This window comes from Cherax quadricarinatus, chromosome 66, assembly GCF_038502225.1.
Source record: "Cherax quadricarinatus isolate ZL_2023a chromosome 66, ASM3850222v1, whole genome shotgun sequence".
In the NCBI taxonomy this organism is placed as follows: Eukaryota; Metazoa; Arthropoda; class Malacostraca; order Decapoda; family Parastacidae; genus Cherax; species Cherax quadricarinatus.
In genome coordinates, this window is record NC_091357.1 from 18,840,763 (window position 1) to 18,868,047 (window position 27,285).

At 46.4% G+C, this 27,285-nt stretch overlaps 1 protein-coding gene across 1 annotated transcript in view; it reads right to left on the bottom strand.

Moving 5' to 3' along the window:
- LOC128704154 (protein tincar) overlaps nt 1-27,285 on the bottom strand; it is a 127,122-nt gene that overhangs the window by 37,164 nt on the left and 62,673 nt on the right. Inside the window, exons 2-4 of the mRNA XM_070099170.1 lie at nt 21,461-21,769; nt 19,333-19,528; nt 18,813-18,934 (exon numbers count right to left, since the gene is read on the bottom strand). Of these exons, the coding sequence (XP_069955271.1) occupies nt 18,813-18,934; nt 19,333-19,528; nt 21,461-21,749 (607 nt within the window). The 5' untranslated portion in view covers nt 21,750-21,769. The remainder of the gene's footprint in view (nt 1-18,812; nt 18,935-19,332; nt 19,529-21,460; nt 21,770-27,285) is intronic.

A 27,285-nucleotide genomic window follows, 5' to 3' on the forward strand; every position in this document is an offset into this window, starting at 1 on the left:
CCAAACTGTTTCCGTCTAGTATGAACGCTACTCAATAAGACTAGGCCTTAATAACTCTTTTCTGTATTATCTAAGTACGGAGAGCGGCCGTGAGAGTTGTCTGAGATTCTGTCAACGAAGTGGCTAGTTTACTGTGCACCTTCATGTGTATACTGTGCATGGTAGTGCAAGACCATAACTATCCTGTGTATTGTAGTGCAAGAATACGCAGATACACAAAAGGCCTAAGAACTAGGCCCAAAAAAGGGTTACCAGGAATATATATATATATATATATATATATATATATATATATATATATATATATATATATATATATATATATATATATATATGGCATGTGTTGCAAGCAAACACTGTTGCATGCAAGGGAGATCCCAGCTTCCCCTCAGGAAGTGAGTTTGCCATGCTTGCGTGCTTGGGTCAACCTCAAAGACTGCAGGAAATGAATGAGGGGAGAGAGTGGATGCCTAGGAAGCTTGAGGGGGGGTAGAAATAGCAAGAGGATTGACAGACGATACCCTGGGCAGCTGCCCACTGAACATGTGGTCACTATTTCTGGTGATTGGGGGGTATATAAGGTGGTGATGGGGTATGAGAGAGAGAGAGAGAGAGAGAGAGAGAGAGAGAGAGAGAGAGAGAGAGAGAGAGAGAGAGAGGCCCCTTCACAGTGACTAAATCTTCCTCACCACGCAGGAAAATAAAGCAGAGGGGAAAATAACACGAAACACCTAAAATCTCAACTAATAACAGAGAACAAGGGGAACACACACACACACACACACACACACACACACACACACACACACACACACACACACACACACACACACACACACACACACACACACACACACACACAAAATACAAGATGAACCAACCAAAATCAAATAATTCAACCTTTCTCCACCTTTCTACCCTGCATAAAAATTCTAATATATCATTATCAATATCTTTCTTTCTCGTTTATAAATCTAAAGTTCATTAGACAAATATATATTTTTTCTGATAACTGCTTTAAGCAAAAAATAACTTACGTTTGTCTCAAGTTTATCGATAATACAAACCAAAAAAAAAAAAAATGAAATTGACTAAATAAGGTGGTTGAGTGAGGGAGTGTATCCGGACACCAGGAAACACACACACAGGACTGATAATATGACACATGTTCACCAGGTATCTTAATTCTGAAACGTTCTGCCTACACAGTAGGCTTCTTCAGTCGAGTGCGGAAGAGTTAACAAAAGCAGCAGTGATGTGAAGACGATGTAGTCAGTCCATCACCCTTCAAGGGATGAAAGACCGACCACACAACGCAGAAAGGAGAGATGAAGTCTGTAGGATGCGGCTCTGGAAGTCACCCTTTCGAAACCTCTTGGCAGCCATCTTGAAAACTCTCAGTGACAGCTCACGAAACTCTCGTGAGGAGCAGCAACAGCAACAACAGAAGCAGCAACGGCAAGAAGCAGAAACAGCAACAACATTAACAGCAGCAGCAGCTACAGAGGCAACAAAAACAGCAGCAACTCTAACAACAGCAACAAAAACAACAGCACAACATAAGAAAGAATTTCCATCCCGTGTTCTTTACAGCTATAAATCCGGATTTACAGATCCGGATTCTCGATACAAAAAAAAAAATATTCCTTTAGATTATATTAAAAAAAAAACTCGAAAAACCCAGAAGCCATACATATATGTCAGTGCCTTCTGTGTAGCTATGTTGCCATCTATGTTGCCATCTATTGCAAAGTATGGGGTTCACATATAAAGGAAAAATCAAATTACTCGAACGGACATTAGTGAATCCGGATCAGAAGTTTTTGTAAGAGTCGTGCTATATCCGAGCCATATTGCAGGTCAACTGTGTGAGCCGTTGTAACTAAGGTAATCACCCAGAGAGAGATTGTGTGAGAGAGAGAGAGAGAGAGAGAGAGAGAGAGAGAGAGAGAGAGAGAGAGAGAGAGAGAGAGAGAGAGAGAGAGAGAGAGAGAGACCATTTCTTCAAGGCACTTGTCACTGAGACACTTGGCCTGTTGCGATTTACAGCTCCTGGCCCCGCCTCTTCACTGGTGTCTTTTAGGTTCACTTCCTGTTCCAAGAGCCTATATCATACCTCTTCCTCAAGCTATGTATGGATCCTGCCTCCACCACATCACTCTCCATATTGTTCCACTTCCTGACAACTCTAAAGCAAAAGAAATACTTCCTAACATCTAAGTTTTCAACTTTTAACACAGCAGGGTGGGGGGTGTTCAACACAGCAGGGGGTGTTCAACACAGCAGTGGGGTGTTCAATACAGCAGTGGGGTGATCAACACAGCAGTGGGGCGTTCAACACAGCAGGGTGGGGGGGTGTTCAACACAGCAGGGTGGGGGGTGTTCAACACAGCAGGGGGTGTTCAACACAGCAGGAGGTGTTCAACACAGCAGTGGGGTGTTCAACACAGCAGGGTTGGGGGTGTTCAACACAGCAGGGGGTGTTCAACACAGCAGGGTGGGGGGTGTTCAACACAGCAGGGTGGGGGGTGTTCATCACAGCAGGGGGTGTTCAACACAGCAGGGGGTGTTCAAGACAGCAGGGGGGTATTCAACACAGCAGGGTGGGGGGTGTTCAACACAGCAGGGGGTGTTCAACACAGCAGGGGGTGTTCAACACAGCAGGGGGGTGTTCAACACAGCAGGGGGTGTTCAACACAGCAGGGGGTGTTCAACACAGCAGGGGGTGTTCAACACAGCAGGGGGTGTTCAACACAGCAGTGGGGTGTTCAACACAGCAGGGGGTGTTCAACACAGCAGTGGGTTGTTCAACACAGCAGTGGGGTGTTCAGCACAGCAGTGGGGTGTTCAACACAGCAGTGGGGTGTTCAATACAGCAGTGGGGTGTTCAATACAGCAGTGGGGTGTTCAACACAGCAGTGGGGTATTCAACACAGCAGTGGGGTGTTCAATACAGCAGTGAGGTGTTCAATACAGCAGTGGGGTGTTCAACACAGCAGGGGATGTTCGACACAGCAGGGGATGTTCAACACAACAGTGGGGTGTTCAACACAGCAGGGGGTGTTCAACACAGCAGTGGGGTGTTCAACACAGCAGGGAATGTTCAACAGAGCAGGGGATGTTCAACACAACAGTGGAGTGTTCAACACAGTGGGGGGTGTTCAACGCAGCAGGGGGCGTTCAACACAGCAGGGGGTGTTCAACACAGCAGGGGATGTTCAACACAGCAGGGGGTGTTCAACACAGCAGGGGGGTGTTCAACACAGCATTGGGGAGTGTTCAACACAGCAGGGGTGTTCAACACAGCAGGGGAGTTCAACACAGCAGGGATGTTCAACAAGCAGGGGGGTGTTCAACACAGCAGGGGGTGTTCAACACAGCAGGGGGGTGTTCAACACGGCGGGGTGTAATTCAACCAGCGTGGGGTGTTCACACAGCAGTGGGGTGTTCAACACAACGGGGTGTTCACAGCAGTGGGGTTTTCCAAGCAACATGGGGAGGGGTGTTCAAGCACGGCGGGGGAAGTTCAACACAGCGGTAGTATTCAAAAGACACGGGGTGTTCCGCAGTGGGGTGTTCAATACAGCAGTGGGGTGTTCAACACAGCAGTGGGGTGTTCAACACAGCAGTGGGTTGTTCAACACAGCAGGGGGCATTCAACACAGCAGTGGGGTGTTCAACACAGCACTGGGGTGTTCAACACAGCAGTGGGGTGTTCAATACAGCAGTGGGGTGTTCAGCACAGCAGTGGGGTGTTCAACACAGCAGTGGGGTGTTCAACACAGCAGTGGGGTGTTCAACACAGCAGTGGGGTGTTCAATACAGCAATGGGGTGTTCAACACAGCAGGGGATGTTCAACAAAGCAGGGGATGTTCAACACAACAGTGGGGTGTTCAACACAGCAGGGGGTGTTCAACACAGCAGTGGGGTGTTCAACACAGCAGGGAATGTTCAACAGAGCAGGGGATGTTTAACACAACAGTGGGGGTGTTCAACACAGTGGGGGTGTTCAACACAGCAGGGGGTGTTCAACACAGCAGGGGGTGTTCAACACAAAAGTGGGGTGTTCAACACAGCGAGGGGTGTTCAACACAGCATTGGGGAGTGTTCAACACAGCAGAGGGTGTTCAACACAGCAGGGGGCGTTCAACACAGCAGGGGGCGTTCAACACAGCAGGGGGCGTTCTAACACAGCAGGGGTGTTCAACACCGCAGGGGGGGGTGTAGGGGCCAGGAGCTCGGACTCGACCCCCGCAACCTCAACTAGGTGAGTACAGCAGGGGGGTTCAACACAGCAGGGGGTGTTCAACACAGCAGGGGGTGTTCAACACTGCAGGGGGTGTTCAACACAGCAGTGGGGTGTTCAACACAGCAGTGGGTTGTTCAACACAGCAGGGGCGTTCAACACAGCAGGGGGCGTTCAACACAGCAGGGGGTGTTCAACACAGCAGGGGGTGTTCAACACAGCAGGGGGGGTTTAGAGGCCAGGAGCTCGGACTCGACCCCCGCAACCTCAACTAGGTGAGTACAGCAGGGGGTTCAACACAGCAGGGGGTGTTCAACACAGCAGGGGGTGTTCAACACTGCAGGGGGGTGTTCAACACAGCAGTGGGGTGTTCAACACAGCAGGGGGTGTTCAACACAGCAGGGGGTTCTTCAACACAGCAGGGGTTCAACACAGCAGGGGTGTCAACACAGCAGGGGTGTTCAACACAGCAGGGGGGTGTTCAACACAGCAGGGGGGTGTTCAACACAGCAGGGAATGTTCAACACAGCAGGGGGTGTTCAACACAGCAGTGGGGTGTTCAACACAGCAGGGAATGTTCAACACAGCAGGGGGTGTTCAACACAGCAGTGGGGTGTTCAACACAGCAGGGGGTGTTCAACACAGCAGTGGGGTGTTCAACACAGCAGGAGGTGTTCAACTCAGCAGGGGGTGTTCAACACAGCAGGGGGTGTTCAACACAGCAGTGGGGTGTTCAACACAGCAGGGGGTGTTCAACACAGCAGTGGGGTGTTCAACACAGCAGGGGGTGTTCAACACAGCAGGGGGTGTTCAACACAGCAGTGGGGTGTTCAACACAGCAGGGGGTGTTCAACACAGCAGGGGGTGTTCAACACAGCAGTGGGGTGTTCAACACAGCAGGGGTGTTCAACACAGCAGGGGGGTGTTCAACACAGCAGTGGGGTGTTCAACACAGCAGGGGGTGTTCAACACAGCAGTGGGGTGTTCAACACAGCAGGGGGGTGTTCAACACAGCAGGGGGGTGTTCAACACAGCAGGGGGTGTTCAACACAGCAGTGGGGTGTTCAACATAGCAGTGGGGTGTTCAACACAGCAGGGGGTGTTCAACACAGCAGGGGGGTGTTCAACACAGCAGTGGGGTGTTCTTAACACAGCAGGGGGTGTTCAACACAGCAGGGGGTGTTCAACACAGCAGTGGGGTGTTCAACACAGCAGTGGGGTGTTCAACACAGCAGTGGGGTGTTCAACACAGCAGTGGGGTGTTCACCACAGCAGTGGGGTGTTCAACACAGCAGTGGGGTGTTCAACACAGCAGGGGGTGTTCAACACAGCAGTGGGGTGTTCAACACAGCAGGGGGGTGTTCAAAACAGCAGGGGGGTGTTCAACACAGCAGGGGGTGTTCTAACACAGGCAGGGGTGTTTAACACAGCAGGGGTGTCTAACACAGCAGGGAATGTTCAACAGCAGCAGGGGTGTTCAACACAGCAGGGGGGTGTTCAACACAGCAGGGAATGTTCAACACAGCAGGGGGTGTTCAACACAGCAGTGGGGTGTTCAACACAGCAGGGGTGTTCAACACAGCAGTGGGGTGTTCACACAGCAGGAGGGGTGTTCAACTCAGCAGGGGTGGGGGTCTTAACACAGCGGAGGGGTGTTCAACACAGCAGTGGGGTGTGTTCAACACAGCAGTGGGGTGTTCAACACAGCAGTGGGGTGTTCACACCTACAGCAGTGGGGTGTTCAACACAGCAGGTGGGGTGTTCAACACAGCAGTGGGGTGTTCAACACAGCAGGGGTGTTCAACACAGCAGGGGGTTCAAACACAGCAGGGGTGTTCAACAGAGCAGGGAGTGTTCAACACAGCAGGGGGTGTTCAACACAGCAGGGGGGGTGTTCAACACAGCAGGGGTGTTCAACACAGCAGGGGGATGTTCAAGACAGCAGGGGGTGTTCAACACAGCAGTGGGGTGTCTAACACAGCAGGGGTGTTCTAACACAGCAGGGGGTGTTCAACACAGCAGTGGGGTGTTCAACACAGCAGGGGGTGTTCAACACAGCAGTGGGGTGTTCAATACAGCAGGGGGTGTTCAACACAGCAGGGGGTTGTTCAACACAGCAGTGGGGTGTTCAACACAGCAGGGGTGTTCAACACAGCAGGGGGGTGTTCAACACAGCAGTGGGGTGTTCAACACAGCAGGTGTCTAACACAGCAGTGGGGTGTTCAACACAGCAGGGGGGGGTTCAACAGAGCAGTGGGGTGTTCAACACAGCAGGGGGTGTTCAACACAGCAGTGGGGTGTTCAACATAGCAGTGGGGTGTTCAACACAGCAGGGGGTGTTCAACACAGCAGGGGGGTGTTCAACACAGCAGTGGGGTGTTCAACACAGCAGGGGGTGTTCAACACAGCAGTGGGGTGTTCAACACAGCAGTGGGGTGTTCAACACAGCAGTGGGGTGTTCAACACAGCAGTGGGGTGTTCAACACAGCAGTGGGGTGTTCACCACAGCAGTGGGGTGTTCAACACAGCAGTGGGGTGTTCAACACAGCAGTGGGGTGTTCAACACAGCAGGGGGTGTTCAACACAGCAGGGGGTGTTCAACACAGCAGGGAGTGTTCAACACAGCAGGGGGTGTTCAACACAGCAGGGGGTGTTCAACATAGCAGGGGGTGTTCAACACAGCAGGGGGTGTTCAACACAGCAGGGGGTGTTCAACACAGCAGGGGGTGTTCAACACAGGAGGGGGTGTTCAACATAGCAGGGAGTGTTCAACACAGCAGGGGGTGTTCAACACAGCAGGGGGGGTGTTCAACACAGCAGTGGGGGTGTTCAACACAGGAGGGGGGTGTTCAACACAGCAGTGGGGTGTTCAACACAGCAGGGGGTGTTCAACACAGCAGGGAGTGTTCAACACAGCAGGGGGTGTTCAACACAGCAGTGGGGTGTTCAACACAGCAGGAGGTGTTCAACACAGCAGGGGGTGTTCAACACAGCAGGGGGTGTTCAACACAGCAGGGGTGTTCAACACAGCAGGGGTGTTCAACATAGCAGGGAGGTTCAACACAGCAGGGGGTGTCAACACAGCAGGGGGGTGTTCAACACAGCAGTGGGGTGTTCAACACAGCAGGGGGTGTTCAACACAGCAGGGGCTGTTCAACACAGCAGGGGGTGTTCAACACAGCAGGGGGTGTTCAACACAGCAGGGGGTGTTCAACACAGCAGGGGGTGTTCAACATAGCAGGGGGTGTTCAACACAGCAGTGGGGTGTTCAACACAGCAGTGGGGTGTTCAACACAGCAGTGGGGTGTTCAACACAGCAGTGGGGTGTTCAACACAGCAGTGGGGTGTTCAACACAGCAGTGGGGTGTTCAACACAGCAGTGGGGTGTTCACCACAGCAGGGGGTGTTCAACACAGCAGGGGGTGTTCAACACAGCACGGGGGTGTTCAACACAGCAGGGGGTGTTCAACACAGCAGGGGGTGTTCAACACAGCAGGGGGCTGTTCAACACAGCAGGGGGTGTTCAACACAGCAGGGGTGTTCAACACAGCAGGGGGTGTTCAACACAGCAGGGGTGTTCTAACACAGCAGGGGGTGTTCAACACAGCAGGGGTGTTCAACACAGCAGGGGTGTTCAACACAGCAGGGGGTGTTCAACACAGTAGGGGGTGTTCAACACAGTAGGGGTGTTCAACACAGCAGGGGGTGTTCAACACAGCAGGGGGTGTTCAACACAGCAGGGGTGTTCAACTACAGCAGGGGTGTTCAACACAGCAGGATGTTCAACACAGCAGGGGGTGTTCAACACAGCAGGGGGTGTTCAACACACAGGGGTGTTCAACACCGCAGGGGGTGTTCAACACAGCAGGGGGTGTTCAACACAGCAGGGGATGTTCAACACAGCAGGGGGTGTTCAACACAGCAGGGGGTGTTCAACACAGCAGGGGGTGTTCAACACAGTAGGGGGTGTTCAACACAGTAGGGGTGTTCAACACAGCAGGGGGTGTTCAACACAGCAGGGGGTGTTCAACACAGCAGGGGTGTTCTAACACAGCAGGGGGTGTTCAACACAGCAGGGGGTGTTCTAACACAGCAGGGGGTGTTCAACACAGCAGGGGTGTTCAACACAGCAGGGGGTGTCTAACACAGCAGGGGTGTTCAACACAGCAGGGGGGTGTTCAACACAGCAGGGGTTGTTCAACACAGCAGGGGTGTTCAACACAGCAGGGGTGTTCAACACAGCAGGGGGTGTTCAACACAGCAGGGGTGTTCAACACAGGCAGGGGTGTTCAACACAGCAGGGGTGTTCAACACAGCAGGGGTGTTCAACACAGCAGGGGGTGTTCAACACAGCAGGGGTGTTCTAACACAGCAGGGGGTGTTCAACACAGCAGGGGGTGTTCAACACAGCAGGGGTGTTCAACACAGCAGGGGATGTTCAACACAGCAGGGGGGTGTTCAACACAGCAGGGGGTGTTCAACACAGCAGGGGTGTTCAACACAGCAGGGGGTGTTCAACACAGCAGGGGTGTTCAACACAGCAGGGGTGTTCAACACAGCAGGGGTGTTCAACACAGCAGGGGTGTTCTAACACAGCAGGGGGTGTTCAACACAGCAGGGGGTGTTCAACACAGCAGGGGTGTTCAACGACAGCAGGGGTGTTCAACACAGCAGGGGGTGTTCTAACACAGCAGGGGATGTTCAACACAGCAGGGGTGTTCAACACAGCAGGGGGTGTTCAACACAGCAGGGGGTGTTCAACACAGCAGGGGTGTTCAACACAGTAGGGGGTGTTCAACACAGTAGGGGTGTTCAAGCACAGCAGGGGGTATTCAACACACCAGGGGGTGTTCAACACAGCAGGGGGTGTTCAACACAGCAGGGGGTGTTCAATAACACAGGCAGGGGGTGTTCAACACAGCAGGGGTGTTCAACACAGCAGGGGGTGTTCAACACAGCAGGGGGTGTTCAACACAGCAGGGGTGTTCAATTCACACCAGGGGGTGTCTAACACAGCAGGGGGTGTTCAACACAGCAGGGGGTGTTCAACAACAGCAGGGGGGTGTTCAACACAGCAGGGGGTGTTCAACACAGCAGGGGGTGTTCAACACAGCAGGGGGTGTTCAACACAGCAGGGGGTGTTCAACACAGCAGGGGGTGTTCAACACAGCAGGGGGTGTTCAACACAGCAGGGGGTGTTCAACACAGCAGGGGTCTTCAACACAGCAGGGGTGTTCAACACAGCAGGGGTGTTCAACACAGCAGGGGGTGTTCAACACAGCAGGGGTGTTCAACACAGCAGGGGTGTTCAACACAGCAGGGGTGTTCAAGCACAGCAGGGGTGTTCAACACAGCAGGGGGTGTTCAACACAGCAGGGGGTGTTCAACACAGCAGGGGGTGTTCAACACAGCAGGGGTGTTCTAACACAGCAGGGGGTGTTCAACACAGTAGGGGGTGTTCAACACAGTAGGGGTGTTCAACACAGCAGGGGGTGTTCAACACAGCAGGGGGTGTTCAACACAGCAGGGGGTGTTCAACACAGCAGGGGGTGTTCAACACAGCAGGGGGTGCGCCGCCAGAGCTGGTAACGAGGAAGTCGTAATCTCAGACTGTTGAATTCATTCACCCGAATGTTGAATATTGTGGGTGAGGGGAGAGGGGAGGGGAAAGGGGAAAGGGGAGGGAAAGAGGGGAGGGGAAAGAGGGGAGGGGAAAAGAGGGACGGGGGAAGGAGGAGAGAAGGAAGGAAAAAAAGGGGTGAGAGGGGAAGGAAAGAAAGGGGGTGAGAGGGGAAGGAAAGAAAGTGGTGAGAGGGGAAGGAAAGAAAGGGGTGAGGGGAAGGGGAAGGAAAGAAGAAGGAAAGAAAGGGGTAGAGGGAAGGAAGAAAGGGGTGGAGAGGGAAGGAAAGGGATGAGAGGAAAGGGAAAGAAAGGGGTGAGAGGGGAAGGAAAGAAAGGGATGAGAGGGGAAGGAAAGAAAGGGGTGAGAGGGGAAGGAAAGAAAGAAAGGGGTGAGAGTGGAAGGAAAGAAAGTGGTGAGAGGGAAGGAAAGAAAGGGGTAAGAGAGGGAAGGAAAGAAAGGGGTGAGAGGGGAAGGAAAGAAAGGGGTGAGAGTGGAAGGAAAGAAAGGGATGAGAGGGGAAGGAAAGAAAGGGGTGAGAGTGGAAGGAAAGAAAGGGGTGAGAGGGGAAGGAAAGAAAGGGGTGAGAGGGGAAGGAAAGAAAGGGGTGAGAGGGGAAGGAAAGAAAGGGGTGAGAGGGGAAGGAAAGAAAGGGGTGAGAGGGGAAGGAAAGAAAGGGATGAGAGGGGAAGGAAAGAAAGGGGTGAGAGGGGAAGGAAAGAAAGGGGTGAGAGGGGAAGGAAAGAAAGGGATGAGAGGGGAAGGAAAGAAAGGAGTGAGAGGGGAAGGAAAGAAAGGGGTGAGAGGGGAAGGAAAGAAAGGGGTGAGAGGGGAAGGAAAGAAAGGGGTGAGAGTGGAAGGAAAGAAAGGGGTGAGAGGGGAAGGAAAGAGAGAGAAGCGTTGCCACAATTATCTTCTGTCTCTCTACTGCAACAACTACCAACACTATCTCCCACTATCTTCCCACTATCTCTCACTATCTTCCCACTATCTCTCACTATCTTCCCACTATCTCTCACTATCTTCCCACTATCTCTCACTATCTTCCCACTATCTCTCACTATCTTCCCACTATCTCTCACTATCTTCCCACTATCTCTCACTACCTTCCCACTATCTCTCACTTACCTCCACTATCTCTATCTATCACTATCTCTACTATCTTACTATCTCTCACTATCTTCCACTATCTCTCACTACCTTCCCCACTATCTCTCTATCTTCCCACATCTCTCACTATCTTATATCTCTCATATCTTCCCACCTATCTCTACTACCTTCACTATCTCTCACTATCTTCCCACTATCTCTCACTATCTTCCCACTATCTCTCACTCCACCCACTATCTCTCTATCTTCCACCTATCTCTCACTATCTTCCACTATCTCTCACTACCTTCCACTATCTCTCTACCTTCCACTATCTCTCACTACCACCCACTATCTCTCACTAGCCCAATATCTCTCACTACCTTCCCCACTATCTCTCACTATCTTCCTATCTCACTATCTCCCACTATCTCTCACTATCTTCCCACTATCTCTCACTATCTTCCCACTATCTCTCACTACCTTCCCACTATCTCTCACTATCTTCCCACTATCTCTCACTACCTTCCCACTATCTCTCACTATCTTCCCACTATCTCTCACTATCTTCCCACTATCTCTCACTATCTTCCCACTATCTCTCACTACCTTCCCACTATCTCTCACTACCTTCCCACTATCTCTCTGCCTTCCACTATCTCACTATCTTCCATATCATATCTTCCCACCTATCTCACTATCTCTCACTATTCACTATATCTCTTACACCTTCCCTCTCTCACTCACTATCTTCTCTATATCTCTACCTTCCCACTATCTCCCACTATCTTCCCACTATCTCTCACTACCTTCCCACTATCTCCCACTATCTTACCACTATCTCTCACTACCTTCCCACTATCTCACTACCTTCCCACTATCTCTCACTATCTTCCCACTATCTCACTACCTTCCCACTATCTCCCACTATCTTCCACTATCCTGCTCCACTCCCACCCAATATCACTATTTCCCTTCTATCAATCTCACTACCTTCCCACTATCTCTCACTACCTTCCCACTATCTCTCACTACCTTCCCACTATCTCTCACTACCTTCCCACTATCTCTCACTACCTTCCCACTATCTCTCACTATCTTCCCACTATCTCACTACCTTCCCACTATCTCCCACTATCTTCCCACTATTTCTCACTACCTTCCCAATATCACTACCTTCCCACTATCTCTCACTACCTTCCACCCCCTATCTCTCACTACCTTCCACTATCTCTCACTGCCTTCCCACTATCTCTCACTACCTTCCACTATCTCTCACTACCTTCCCACTATCTCTCACTATCTTCCCACTATCTCACTACCTTCCCACTATCTCCCACTATCTTCCCACTATTTCTCACTACCTTCCCAATATCACTACCTTCCCACTATCTCTCACTACCTTCCCACTATCTCTCACTACCTTCCCACTATCTCTCACTACCTTCCCACTATCTCTCACTACCTTCCCACTATCTCTCACTACCTTCCCACTATCTCTCACTACCTTCCCACTATCTCTCACTACCTTCCCACTATCTCCCACTATCTTCCCACTATTTCTCACTACCTTCCCAATATCACTACCTTCCCACTATCTCTCACTACCTTCCCACTATCTCTCACTACCTTCCCACTATCTCCACTATTTCTCACTACCTTCAATAATCATCTACCTTACCACTATCTCTTCAGCTTCCTTCCATTATCTCTCACTGTATTCCCACTATCTCCTCTACCTTCCACCTATCTCCTCTCCTATTCCACCCTATCTCTCACTACCTTCCCACTATCTCTCACCCTACCTTCCACTATCTCTACTACCCTTCCCACTATCTCTCACCTTCCACTGTTCTACTACCTTCCCACTATCTCCCACTATCTTCCCACTATTTCTCACTACCTTCCCAATATCACTACCTTCCCACTATCTCTCACTTCCTTCCCATTATCTCTCACTGCCTTCCCACTATCTCTCTACTACCTTCCATATCCTCTCACTACCTTCCTACTATCTCCACTATCTTATCACTATCTCTCTTACTAACCTTCCCACTCGCCTACCTTCCACTCTCTCACTACCTTCCACTGTCTCTCACTACCTTCCCACTATCTCTCACCTACCTTCCCCACTATCTCTCTGCCTTCCACTATATCTCTACTACCTTCCACTATCTCACTACCTTCCACTATCTCCACTATCTTCCTATTTCTCACTACCTTCCACTACACTCACTACCTTCCCACTATCTCTCACTACCTTCCCATTATCTCTCACTACCTTCCCACTATCTCCTACTATCTTCGCACTATCTCTCACTACCTTCCCACTATCTCCCACTATCTTCCCACTATTTCTCACTACCTTCCCACTATCTCTCACTATCTTACCACTATCTCTCACTACCTTCCCACTATCTCTCACTACCTTCCCACTATCTCTCACTACCTTCCCACTATCTCTCTCACTACCTTCCCACCCTATCTCTACTCACCTTCCCACTATCTCTCACTACCTTTCACTATCTCTCTCTACCTTCCCAATATCTCTACCTGACCTTCCACTATCTCTCACTACCTTCCCACTATCTCTCACTGCAGCCCACTATCTCTCTACCTTACCACTATCTCTCACTCCACCTTCCACTATCTCCACTATCTTCCCACTATTTCTCCTACTATCTCACTACCTTCCACTATCTCTACACTACCTTCCATTATCTCTCACTACCTTCCTACTCCTACTATCTTCACACTATCTCTTCTTACCTTCCCTGCTCCACTATCTTCCCACTATTTCTCACTACCTTCCCACTATCTCTCACTATCTTACCACTATCTCTCACTACCTTCCCACTATCTCTCACTACCTTCCCACTATCTCTCACTACCTTCCCACTATCTCTCACTACCTTCCCACTATCTCTCACTACCTTCCCACTATCTCTCACTACCTTCCCACTATCTCTCACTACCTTCCCAATATCTCTCACTACCTTCCCACTATCTCTCACTACCTTCCCACTATCTCTCACTACCTTCCCACTATCTTCTCACTATCTCTCACTACCTTCCCACTATCTCTCACTACCTTCCCACTATCTCTCACTATCTTCCCACTATCTCTCACTACCTTCCCACTATCACTCACTATCATCCACTATCTCTCTACCTTCCCACTATCTCTCACTATCGTCCCACTATCTCTCACTACCTTCCCACTATCTCTCACTACCTTCCCACTATCTCTCACTACCTTCCCACTATCTCTCACTACCTTCCCACTATCTCTCACTATCGTCCCACTATCTCTCACTATCTCTAAAGTTACCGCAGGATGTGTTAAGTCTTTACAACTTTCACTTTGCAAGAATCTCAAATATAAAGAAAATGAGCTAGCTCACTTGTTGCTTTCACACCAAGAAGTAGTAACAAGAGATATCTCTAGGTTTCAACTCTATCGTAAGAGAGATATTACGTCACCGTCTCTCTATCTTACAGACACAAACTTATTGAAAAAACAGATAATAATAATAATAATAATAATAATAATAATAATAATAATAATAATAATATAAAGCATGAAAAGGTTATATCCCCTGAAAGAAAGGAGAGAGAGAGAGAGAGAGAGAGAGAGAGAGAGAGAGAGAGAGAGAGAGGGGAGAGAGAGAGAAGAAGAGAGAGAGAGAGAGAGAGAGAGAGAGAGAGTGAGAGATGAGAGAGAGAGAGGGAGAGAGAGAGAGAGGAAGTGAGAGAGAGAGATAGAGAGAGAGGGGAGAGAGAGGACAGAGAGTGAGAGAGAGAGAGAGAGAGAGAGAGAGAGAGAGAGAGAGAGAGAGAGAGAGAGAGAGAGTGAGAGAGAGAGAGAGAGAGAGAGAGAGAGAGAGAGAGAGAGAGAGAGAGAGAGAGAGAGAGAGAGAGAGAGAGAGAGAGAGATGAGGATCGTCTCGAGGCACCATGATGGTAATGCTGGCGCAGTAGTAAGGATGAATGGGAGGATGTTGGCACCTGGAGAAGAAGTTGATATCCTTGGGGTGAAATTTGACTCCAAACTAACCATGAAGAACCATGTTGTAAATCTTGCAAACAAGGCAGCCAGGAAGCTTACAGCACTTCGCCGTATCTCGCATCTGCTTGACAGTAGGGGTTGCAAGATCCTGTACGAGGCACAAGTAAGCTCACACCTTGAGTATGTTCCACTCTCTTGGTTTTGCCTGCCCCCTCCCCCTCTCATCTGCGACTGCTTGACAGAGTAGAGAACAGAGCAAGACGTCTCATCTCGCCTGGACCCATCCTGGATAGATCTGTCATTTTAGCAGAGCCTTCAACATGTGGGATGTGGGTGGCCTTACTGTTATGTACAAGGCCAATATTGTCAAAATACCACACTTGGATCCACTTCGAGGACAGCGTGAAACAAGCTTTTATGCCACAAGACGGGCAGAAAGCAGCAATGTTACTGTTGATGTTACTGTTGTTGATGTTACTGTTGTTGATGTTACTGTTGTTGATGTTACTGTTGTTGATGTTACTGTTGTTGTTACTGTTGTTGATGTTACTGTTGTTGATGTTACTGTTGTTGATGTTACTGTTGTTGTTACTGTTGTTGATGTTACTGTTGTTGTTACTGTTGTTGATGTTACTGTTGATGTTACTGTTGTTGATGTTACTGTTGTTGATGTTACTGTTGTTGTTACTGTTGTTGTTGTTACTGTTGTTGATGTTACTGTTGTTGTTACTGTTGTTGATGTTACTGTTGTTGATGTTACTGTTGTTGTTACTGTTGTTGTTACTGTTGTTGATGTTACTGTTGTTGTTACTGTTGTTGTTACTGTTGTTGTTACTGTTGTTGATGTTACTGTTGTTGTTACTGTTGTTGTTACTGTTGTTACTGTTGTTGTTACTGTTGGTGATGTTACTGTTGTTGTTACTGTTGTTGTTACTGTTGTTGTTACTGTTGTTGATGTTACTGTTGTTGTTACTGTTGTTGTTACTGTTGTTACTGTTGTTGTTACTGTTGTTGATGTTACTGTTGTTGTTACTGTTGTTGTTACTGTTGTTGATGTTACTGTTGTTGATGTTACTGTTGTTGATGTTACTGTTGTTGTTACTGTTGTTGTTACTGTTGTTGATGTTACTGTTGTTGTTACTGTTGTTGATGTTACTGTTGATGTTACTGTTGTTGATGTTACTGTTGTTGTTACTGTTGTTGTTACTGTTGTTGATGTTACTGTTGTTGTTACTGTTGTTGATGTTACTGTTGTTGATGTTACTGTTGTTGTTACTGTTGTTGTTACTGTTGTTGATGTTACTGTTGTTGTTACTGTTGTTGATGTTACTGTTGATGTTACTGTTGTTGATGTTACTGTTGTTGATGTTACTGTTGTTGTTACTGTTGTTGATGTTACTGTTGTTGATGTTACTGTTGTTGTTACTGTTGTTGATGTTACTGTTGTTGTTACTGTTGTTGTTACTGTTGTTGTTACTGTTGTTGTTACTGTTGTTGATGTTACTGTTGTTGTTACTGTTGTTGATGTTACTGTTGTTGTTACTGTTGTTGATGTTACTGTTGTTGTTACTGTTGTTGATGTTACTGTTGTTGTTACTGTTGTTGATGTTACTGTTGTTGTTACTGTTGTTGTTACTGTTGTTGTTACTGTTGTTGATGTTACTGTTGTTGTTACTGTTGTTGATGTTACTGTTGATGTTGTTGATGTTACTGTTGTTGATGTTACTGTTGTTGTTACTGTTGTTGTTATTGTTGTTGATGTTACTGTTGTTGATGTTACTGTTGTTGATGTTACTGTTGTTGTTACTGTTGTTGTTGTTACTGTTGTTGTTGTTACTGTTGTTGTTACTGTTGTTACTGTTGTTGTTACTGTTGTTACTGTTGTTGTTGTTGTTACTGTTGTTACTGTTGTTGTTACTGTTGTTGATGTTACTGTTGTTGTTACTGTTGTTGATGTTACTGTTGTTGTTACTGTTGTTGATGTTACTGTTGTTGATGTTACTGTTGTTGTTACTGTTGTTGTTACTGTTGTTGATGTTACTGTTGTTGATGTTACTGTTGTTGTTACTGTTGTTGTTACTGTTGTTGATGTTACTGTTGTTGATGTTACTGTTGTTGTTACTGTTGTTGATGTTACTGTTGTTGATGTTACTGTTGTTGTTACTGTTGTTGATGTTACTGTTGTTGATGTTACTGTTGTTGTTACTGTTGTTGATGTTACTGTTGTTGATGTTATTGTTGTTGATGTTACTGTTGTTGTTACTGTTGTTGTTACTGTTGTTGTTACTGTTGTTGTTACTGTTGTTGTTACTGTTGTTGATGTTACTGTTGTTGATGTTACTGTTGTTGTTACTGTTGATGTTGTTACTGTTGTTAATGTTACTGTTGTTGTTACTGTTGTTGATGTTACTGTTGTTGATGTTACTGTTGTTAATGTTACTGTTGTTTATGTTACTGTTGTTGATGTTACTGTTGTTGATGCTCCTGTTGTTACTGTTGTTGATGTTCCTGTTATTACTGTTGATGTTACTGTTTCTGATGCTCCTGTTGTTGTTACTGTTGTTGATGTTACTGTTGTTGATGCTCCTGTTGTTGTTACTGTTGTTGTTACTATTGTTGATGTTATTGTTGATGTTACTGTTGTTACTGTTGATGTTACTGTTGTTACTGTTGATGTTACTGTTGTTACTGTTAATGATACTGTTGTTGATGCTCCTGTTGTTGTTGCTGATGCTCCTGTTGATGTTACTGTTGTTGTTGCTGTTGATTTTACTGTTTGTGATGCTCCTGCTGTTGTTACTGTTGTTGATGTTACTGTTGTTGATGTTACTGTTGTTGATGTTACTGTTGCTGCTGCTGCTGTTGATGCTGTTACTGCTATTGCTGCTGCTGTTATTGCTGTTGTTACTGTTATCGTTGCTGTTGCTGTTGTTACTGTTGTTGATGTTACTGTTGTTGATGCTCCTGTTGTTGTTACTGTTGTTGTTACTATTGTTGATGTTATTGTTGATGTTACTGTTCTTACTGTTGATGATACTGTTGTTGATGCTCCTGTTGTTGTTGCTGTTGTTGATGCTCCTGTTGATGCTCCTGTTGTTGTTGCTGTTGTTGTTACTATGTTGTTGCTGCCACTGTTGCGTAGCCGCCTATTGCGCTGTTGCTGTTCTGACTGCGTTACTGTTGCTTACTTGCCCTTGTTATTGTTGGTGCATACTTGCTGACGCCTTTCACTTCCCAGGTGACGTACAACCCCTACGAGCTTCGCGCTCCTTAACATGAGTGAAAATATTCAGTTTCAACGAGTTAGGTTCTTAAAGCGAGTTTTTTGATTTAGCGAGGTCAAGCGTCACTCCAGAGAGGTCACCGGGTCATCGTGGGTCACTTTCATGCTTATAACGAGGTCAGGGGTCAGTGTGTTGAGTAACCCTACAACATACACACCCAAAGCCATGAATCGACCCCTGCAACCACAAATAGGTAAGCACACACACACACACACACACACACACACACATGTTAGGAAGTATTTCTTCAGCCACAGAGTAGTCAGGAAGTGGAATAGTTTGGGAAGCGATGTAGTGCGGGCAGGATCCATACATAGCTTTAAGCAGAGGTACGATAAAGCTCATGGTTCAGGGAGAGTGACCTAGTAGCGACCAGGGAAGAGGCGGGGCCAGGAGCTTGGACTCGACCCCTGCAACCTCAACTTGGTGAGTACTACTAGGTGAGTGCACACACACACACACACACACACACACACACACACACACACACACACACACACACACAGGAGCTGTGAATCAACCCCTGCAACCACAATTAGGTAAGTACTCACACACAGACTCACCTCTAGGCAGAAAGCCAGCGGAGATGAGAGTAGCATCCATGAGAGTACGAGGCAGGAGCAGACAGAAAGCAGCCACCAGGTGTAAGAACGGTGCAGTGGGCACCCCGTGTAACCACAAGTTCCTGTAAACAAAGTCACCTCCATTAATAAATTACTAAAACCTCACTCACATCTAACGAGAGAATACAGCATACACTAGTTATGTGTCTTAATACAACTGACTAAAATACAATAACTGATTACAATAGACTACTGGAATACATCAAGTTATCAGAACACAATGACAGAATACAGTAACTATTAAATACAATAACATTAAAATACAATAACAAATTGAAATACAATAATATAAAGTACAGCAACGGGATAACACATACAAACACTGAAGAGGCGGGGCCAGGAGCTATGACTCGACCCCTGCAACCACAAGTAAGTGAGCACAAATAGGTGGAGCACACACATGTGAATTCTGTGCCTATTGCTGCAAATTTCAGCTACACCTGCCTCCTGCACAACTCACCTGACGAGGCCAGGTGCCGCCTGCAGTACGGAAGGAGGGTCCCTGGAGCAGGTGGAGAGGCTGGCACCTATTTTAAAGCCGTCATTGGCCAGGTTCCCCACCTTGACGACTGACGTGATCAGGTAGAAGGGCAGGACTACCACCGAGGAGCCTACTAGGCCTACGTAGGCGTTCAGCTCTACGTACGGCTGTTCTCCTGAACGGCAGAGACAGGGAAGCGTTATTTTGGGGGTTTTAGGACTAAGGATATACACCTTGGGTCTATGTATACTGAGAGATATACACCTTGGGTCTATGTATACTGACAGATATACACCTTGGGTCTATGTATACTGAGAGATATACACCTTGGGTCTATGTATACTGACAGATATACACCTTGGGTCTATGTATACTGAGAGATATACACCTTGGGTCTATGTATACTGAGAGATATACACCTTGGGTCTATGTATACTGACAGATATACACCTTGGGTCTATGTATACTGAGAGATATACACCTTGGGTCTATGTATACCGAGATATACACCTTGGGTCTATGTATACTGAGAGATATACACCTTGGGTCTATGTATACTGACAGATATACACCTTGGGTCTATGTATACTGAGAGATATACACCTTGGGTCTATGTATACCGAGATATACACCTTTGGTCTATGTATACTGAGAGATATACACCTTGGGTCTATGTATACCGAGATATACACCTTGGGTCTATGTATACTGAGAGATATACACCTTGGGTCTATGTATACTGACAGATATACACCTTGGGTCTATGTATACTGACAGATATACACCTTGGGTCTATGTATACTGAGAGATATACACCTTGGGTCTATGTATACCGAGATATACACCTTGGGTCTATGTATACCGAGATATACACCTTGGGTCTATGTATACTGAGAGATATACACCTTGGGTCTATGTATACCGAGATATACACCTTGGGTCTATGTATACTGAGAGATATACACCTTGGGTCTATGTATACCGAGAGATAATACACCTTGGGTCTATGTATACCGAGAGATATATACCTGAGTATATACAGATATATATATATATATATATATATATATATATATATATATATATATATATATATATATATGTATATATACAGCTACTGTCAGAAAGATACTTGATTTATATACACTGAGACATATACACCCTTAGGTGTATATATAGACACAGACCTGAGGATATACATACATACACAGATATATACCTGTATATATATATACACAGTGGAGGGAGAACTGGGTTAAATATATTCATAGTCGACTTGATGGAGTTTTTCTGACCAAATGTTAAATTTTACCTCCGGGATAAAGAGGTAAATGTTAAATATTTTATAGAGGTTAAATTTAACCGAGGATACGTGTGTTTATAATAATGTTAGTTGTGTTAATTATCACAGAATTATTATTACTGGGATATAACATTTTCAGTTATGTGGTTAATTATTGTGCTTAACAGAGACAGACAGACAGACAGACACATACAGACACACACACACACACACACACACACACACACACACACACACACACACACACACACACACACACACACACACACACACATTAAAGGTTAAATTAGTTCATTTCTGAAATCATTGGAAAATTACGGTGGCCCGTGGCCTGGTGGCCAAACCTCTCGCTTCACACACTGAGGTCCAGGTTCAATCCCCGGTACGGGTGAACACATTAAGACCTATTTCCTAAAGACACCTGCTGTCCCTGTTCACCTAGCAATATTATTATTATTATTATAATCAAGGGGGAAGCGCTAAACCCGGAGGATTATACAGCGCCTGGGGGGGGGGGGGATGTGGAAGGCATTCAGGCTTAATTCGGGGAACTGGAGCACAGATCCAATTCCCTAAATCAAGATCCCCTCACCAACATCAAGGAACCTTCCTTGAGGGGATCACCTAGCAATAAAATAGGTACCTGGGTGTTAGTGTACTGGTGTGGGTCGCATCCTGGGGTCAAAATCGGCGTAATTTTCAGGAAATACCCTGCATAACAAGGTGCTTCCTATACAGAAGTATGTAACTAGTGTCAGCTATGGTCTGTATAAGTTGTGCTTGTAGAAATAAAGATATTATTACCTTGAGGCCAGGGTAGAGAGGCGTACAGGAGGAAGCGCTTCACCCCGGCGAACACCAGGTATCCTACGAATCCCAGCGTGACTAAGCAGTACCATATTGACCACACGCTGTTCAGGTGGTACTGGGAACAGCACAACCTTCTCTGCTTCTGCTGGTTCTTGGCTGTATTGCCCTTGCTGATGCTGCTGCCGCTGCTGCTTACTGACGACGGCGCGCGTTTGACTCGAGCCGAAGTCGAGGTCGAGTTTGATTGTTCGGACGATGTGGTAGACATGTTGGTTCGAGACATTTTTGTTTTGATTTTTTTATCTGTAAACAAAAGGAAAAATTATCTTCAGTATATCGTGTTACCCTATTATATATCAGTGTGTTACCCTGTAATGTGTTACCCTGTAATGTGTTACCCTGTAATGTGTTACCCTGTAATGTGTTACCATGTAATGTGTTACCCTGTAATGTGTTACCCTGTAATGTGTTACCATGTAATGTGTTACCCTGTAATGTGTTACCATGTAATGTGTTACCATGTAATGTGTTACCATGTAATGTGTTACCCTGTAATGTGTTACCCTGTAATGTGTTACCATGTAATGTGTTACCCTGTAATGTGTTACCATGTAATGTGTTACCATGTAATGTGTTACCCTGTAATGTGTTACCCTGTAATGTGTTACCCTGTAATGTGTTACCCTGTAATGTGTTACCCTGTAATGTGTTACCCTGTAATGTGTTACCATGTAATGTGTTACCCTGTAATGTGTTACCATGTGTTACTAGCCACTGTAATGGTGTTCCTTTAGGTTTCTAATTTTTTTCTGTTTAACTGATCCATTGTGCAAGCTCCTGATGAAGCATGGATGAGCGAAAGGCCTTGAGCATCACATAAGAACATAAAAGAAACACTGCAGCAGGCCTACTGGCCCATGCGAGGCAGGTCCAAGTCTCCTACCGGCTTAAGCCAATGACCCTACCTAGTCAGGTCAGGTCACAACCATAACTCCAATTATGCGAATTTGTGCTGATATATATATGTACATATCCATGGGTGTATTTAACACTAAGGTTAGGTTAGGTTAGGTTAGGTTAGGTTAGGTTTGGTTAGGTTAGGTTAGGCCAGGTTAGGTTAGGTTAGGTTAGGTTAGGTTAGGTTAGGTTAGGTTAGGTTAGGTTAGGTTAGGTAAGGTTAGGTTAGGTAAGGTTAGGTTAGGTTAGGTTAGGTTAGGTTAGGTTAGGTTAGGGGTTGGGAGGTTAGGTTAGGTTGGAGGTTAGGTTAGGTTAGGTTAGGTTAGGTTAGGTTAGGTTAGGTTAGGTTAGGTTAGGTTATTGTTAAGGTTAGGTTAGGTTGGGATTGGATTAGGTTAGGTTAGGTTAGGAGGTTAGGGTTATTGGTTGGAGGTTAGGGTTGGGAGGTTAGGGTTAGGGTTAAGGTTAGGTTAGGGTTGGTTAGGTTAGGTTAGGTTAGGTTAGGTTAGGTTAGGTTAGGTTAGGGTTAGGTTAGGTTATGAATAAGGTTAGGTTAAGGTTTAGGTTTGGTTAGGTTAAGGTTAGGTTAGGTTAGGTTAGGTTAGGTTAGGTTAGGTTAGGTTAGGTTAGGTTAGGAGGTTAGGTTAGGAGGCTATGTGGAAGGTTAGGTTAGGTTAGGTTAGGTTAGGTTAGGGTTAGGTTAGGTACTTAGTCAGGTTAGGTTAGGTTAGGTTAGGTTGGAGGTTAGGTTAGGTAGTTACTTCGTCAGGTTAGGTTAGGTTAGGGTTAGGTTAGGGTTATTGGGATTAGGGTTAGGTTAGGTAAGCTTCGTCAGGTTGAGGTTAGGTTAGGTTAGGTTAGGAGTTAGGGTTGGAGTTGGGAGGGATTGGTTAGGAGGTTAGGTTAGGTTAGGTAAGCTACTTCGTCAGGTTGGTTAGGTTAGGTTAGGTTAGGTTAGGTTAGGTTAGGTTAGGTTAAGTTAAGCTAGGTTAGGTTAGGTAAGGTTCGTCAGGAAACAGGACAAGTGTTTCCTGACGCGGGTTTTAGTCAAATGATAACTCGCAGCTGAAGCCTTTGGTCATCTGACAGAGACCTTCCGCTGGCTTACCGGTCCACCCCATTAAAATTATGATCCGAGTTATAACTATTTGTATAATACTCGCGAAAATAAGATTTGAAAACGATATCAGGTCGAGAGTCTCTCTCTCCCTCTCTCTCTCTCTCTCTCTCTCTCTCTCTCTCTCTCTCTCTCTCTCTCTCTCTCTCTCCCAGGTGTTTATAACACCTGGGAGAACTGTGTTTTAAAACGTCTACGGAAAAAATCAATCAGATCTTGTACCTTAGATCAGTTCTTGAGTACACAGCACCAGCATGGAGCCCTCATTTCTCGAAAATATATAATAAAAGCGAAAGAATTTTGCTACACTCACATAAAAACTGTATAAAAAATAAAAAAAAAACGGGAAATGTGAAAAAATCATTCTTCGTATTCCATACGCAGTTTCAACCGGAGGTAGGTTAATGTGTTGTACATACGTGTGAATACGAATATAAATACATGTGTATTTTTAAATACATGTGTTAATAGGTACGTAGATAAGTGTGTAGAAGGCTGGCCCAGGAGCTGTGGCTCGAAACCCAGCAAACACAACTGGGTAAGCACATCCAAGGTCGTGGGTATCAACTCGACTTGTAAGAAGGTCTGGTTGTTATACTCAGGCCGTTAATGACCTCTTAGCTCCCCCCCCCTACTACCATAACCCCTCCCCAGGCTAACCCCACAATCACCCCTCCCCCAGTTCCCCCTCCCTCACCTCTCCCCCAGTTCCCCCATAATGGCTCCCTATGCAGTATGGGTCAAAGATCACCTGACTGGAAACTGATAGCAAAAACACAGTTATGTATATTTTAGGAATCATTAACTGTCTATATCTCCTGGGACCTCTCTCTCTCTCTCTCTCTCTCTCTCTCTCTCTCTCTCTCACACAGGGTTTGACAAGGTTAAGGATCCCTAGCTTTATTGACAGCTATATTACAGGTTAAGGATTCCTAACTTTGTTGGCAGAAGCTAAGAGCTGTTACCTACATCACGCTCTCTCTCTCTCTCTCTCTCTCTCTCAACTATCTCAGGTTCCACACTAACACATTACTGGCAGCACAAACAATAAATTTATGTAAATTCAATATACCGAAGCCACGTGTTTATCTAACATCAAACCCGAACATAAATACACATCACACTGTGGAGAAATTTAAAAAAAAAACCACGTTAATTCACACGTATATATAAAAAAAAAGGTCTTTCGGCAGTAATTTGACGAAAAAAAAAATATATATATATATACAATACTAAAATATTTCCCCAGTCTTTGGGGTAAAAATTTAGCGCATTTGTGTGTGTTTTAAATTTTGGCGCGCCATTGTTGCCACATGTCACTCGACGGTGTTGCCACATATTTTTTCAGGTTCATTATTTTTTTTCATTTAGTGTCTTGAGTGCCCATTTTGATTTTGATTTTCGTACCTATTTTGACACGTTTACATGTATGTTTTGCCCCCCCCCCCTCTTTATTTACCCCCCCCCAAAAAAAAAATTAAAGGACCCCGGCGGAAATAAGTCACTTCGACTTTTTTTTTAGGTTATTCCAGGATTACTTTCTTATATAGAAAAGGATTATTTCTTTAGACAAGGATTATTTTCTAACACTGAAACAAAAACTTGATTTCTATACCAAGTGGACAACAACATTTCGTATAGAAAACGAAGTCTTATAAAAAATTGGAATATCGAAGAGAAAATGGGGTTATTTTCCCCCACAGAAAACGGGAAGCTGCCCCCCATCATGACCGTCAACATGGCCGCCCAAACAAATGGATCGTAAGTCGATGTTTCCGGAGTAAAAACATGAATATTCAGAACGAATTTCTCCACGCATGAGAGGCCATTTATGACGGTAAATTGTGAGAGTAAGAAGAGGGAGAGGAGGAGAAGAGAAGAGGAGAGGGAGAGGAGTAAGAAGAGGGCGAAGAAGAAGAGGGAGAAGAGAAGAGAGGGAGAAGAATAAGAAGAGGGAGAAGAGTAAGAAGAGGGAGAAGAGTAAGAAGAGGGAGAAGAGTAAGAAGAGGGAGAAGAGAGGGAGAAGAATAAGTAGAGGGAAAAGAGAGACGGAAAGAGGGAGAGGAGAGACGGAAAGAGGGAGAAGAGAGACGGGAAGAGGGAGAAGAGAGACGGGAAGAGGGAGAAGAGAGACGGGAAGAGGGAGAAGAGAGACGAGAAGAGGGAGAAGAGAGACGGAAAGAGGGAGAAGAGAGACGGAAAGAGGGAGAAGAGAGACGGAAAGGAGAGGAGAGAAGGGAAGATGTATAGGAGAGACGGTAAGAGGCAGAGAAAAGACGGGAAGAGGTAGAGACGGGAAAAGACAGACGGGGAGAGAGACGGGAAGAGGCAGAGATGGTTAAGGGGTGAATTTATATGAAAGGGGAAGATAAAGAGAGAATTTATTAAAACAAATTGATTACAACACTCTTGGAGACCCTTATTACCCCTTTCCCCTCTCTCTTTTTATTCCCCCTACCCTTACTCTACCCCCTACCCTTACTCTGCCCCCTACCCTTACTACCCCTCCCTTACCCTACCCCCACCCTCTACCCCCTACCCCCCCTACTCTGCCCTTCCCCTACTACCCACCCTTTACTCCTGTTACTCTTCCCCCTACCCCTTATCCCCCTACCCCTACCCTTACCCTCTCCCCTGCCCCCACCCTTACTCTACCCCTACCCTTACTCACCCCTCCCCTACACCCCCACCCTTACTCTACCCCCACTACCCCTGCCCCTTACCCCTCCCACTCACCCCCACCCCTCCCTTACTCACCCCCTACCCTTACTCTGCCCCTCCCCCTACCTCACTGCCCCTACCCTACTCCCCTACCCCTACTCTGCCCCCTCCCCCTACTCCCTTACTTACTCTACCCCTACCCTTACTCTAAACCCTTCCAATCCCTCCCCCTCCCCTTTAAATTGTGTTTGTAGAAGATTACATTATACCCCTTCCATTTCACCCCTTTCCCCTGTGATGCCTCTCCCCCTTACTTACCCCCTTCCCTTAACAATAGGGGGAAAAATAGATAAAAAAAAAGTAATCTATCGGATCTACCGGTAGTCAGGTCGATATTTTTTGCCTCTATTGAGGAGAAAATGTAATTACGAGGCATCTATGGTAGGGAATTATATTTGAACTCAGTGTTGAGCTCCAGAGCTTGGGCCCGCCTCTGGTTATTATTGTTGTTGTTGTTAATTGTAATGTCAATGATGAAAATAATAACTGTGATAATAATAATAATAATAATAATAATAATAATAATAATAATAATAATAATAATAATGATAATAATAATAATTGGTGTATATATAACAATAAAGGAGTATATGCTGAAAAATATTCAGAAAATGGGAATAAAAGTAAGGAATTAAGGCAGAAAATAATGTTGAGAGAGAGAGAGAGAGAGAGAGAGAGAGAGAGAGAGAGAGAGAGAGAGAGCCGGGGAGGGATCTATCCTTGCAACATCCGCCTGCAGTGCTGTGGTCTGACGGTGACTCTCTCTCTCTCTCTCTCTCTCTCTCTCTCTCTCTCTCTCTCTCTCTCTCTCTCTGTCTCACATTCTCTCTCTCTACGATGTTATCTGTTTCAAATCATTACCTGTCTTTCTCTCTTTATTGCCCACCTCTCCCAGCCTCGTCCTCTTTCCCACACTCACACTCCCACGCTCCCCTCCCCCACCTCCCCACACACCCAACCCCCACCCCACGCACCCACTCTCACACACCCACTCTCCCCACACACCCACTCACCCACTCTCCAC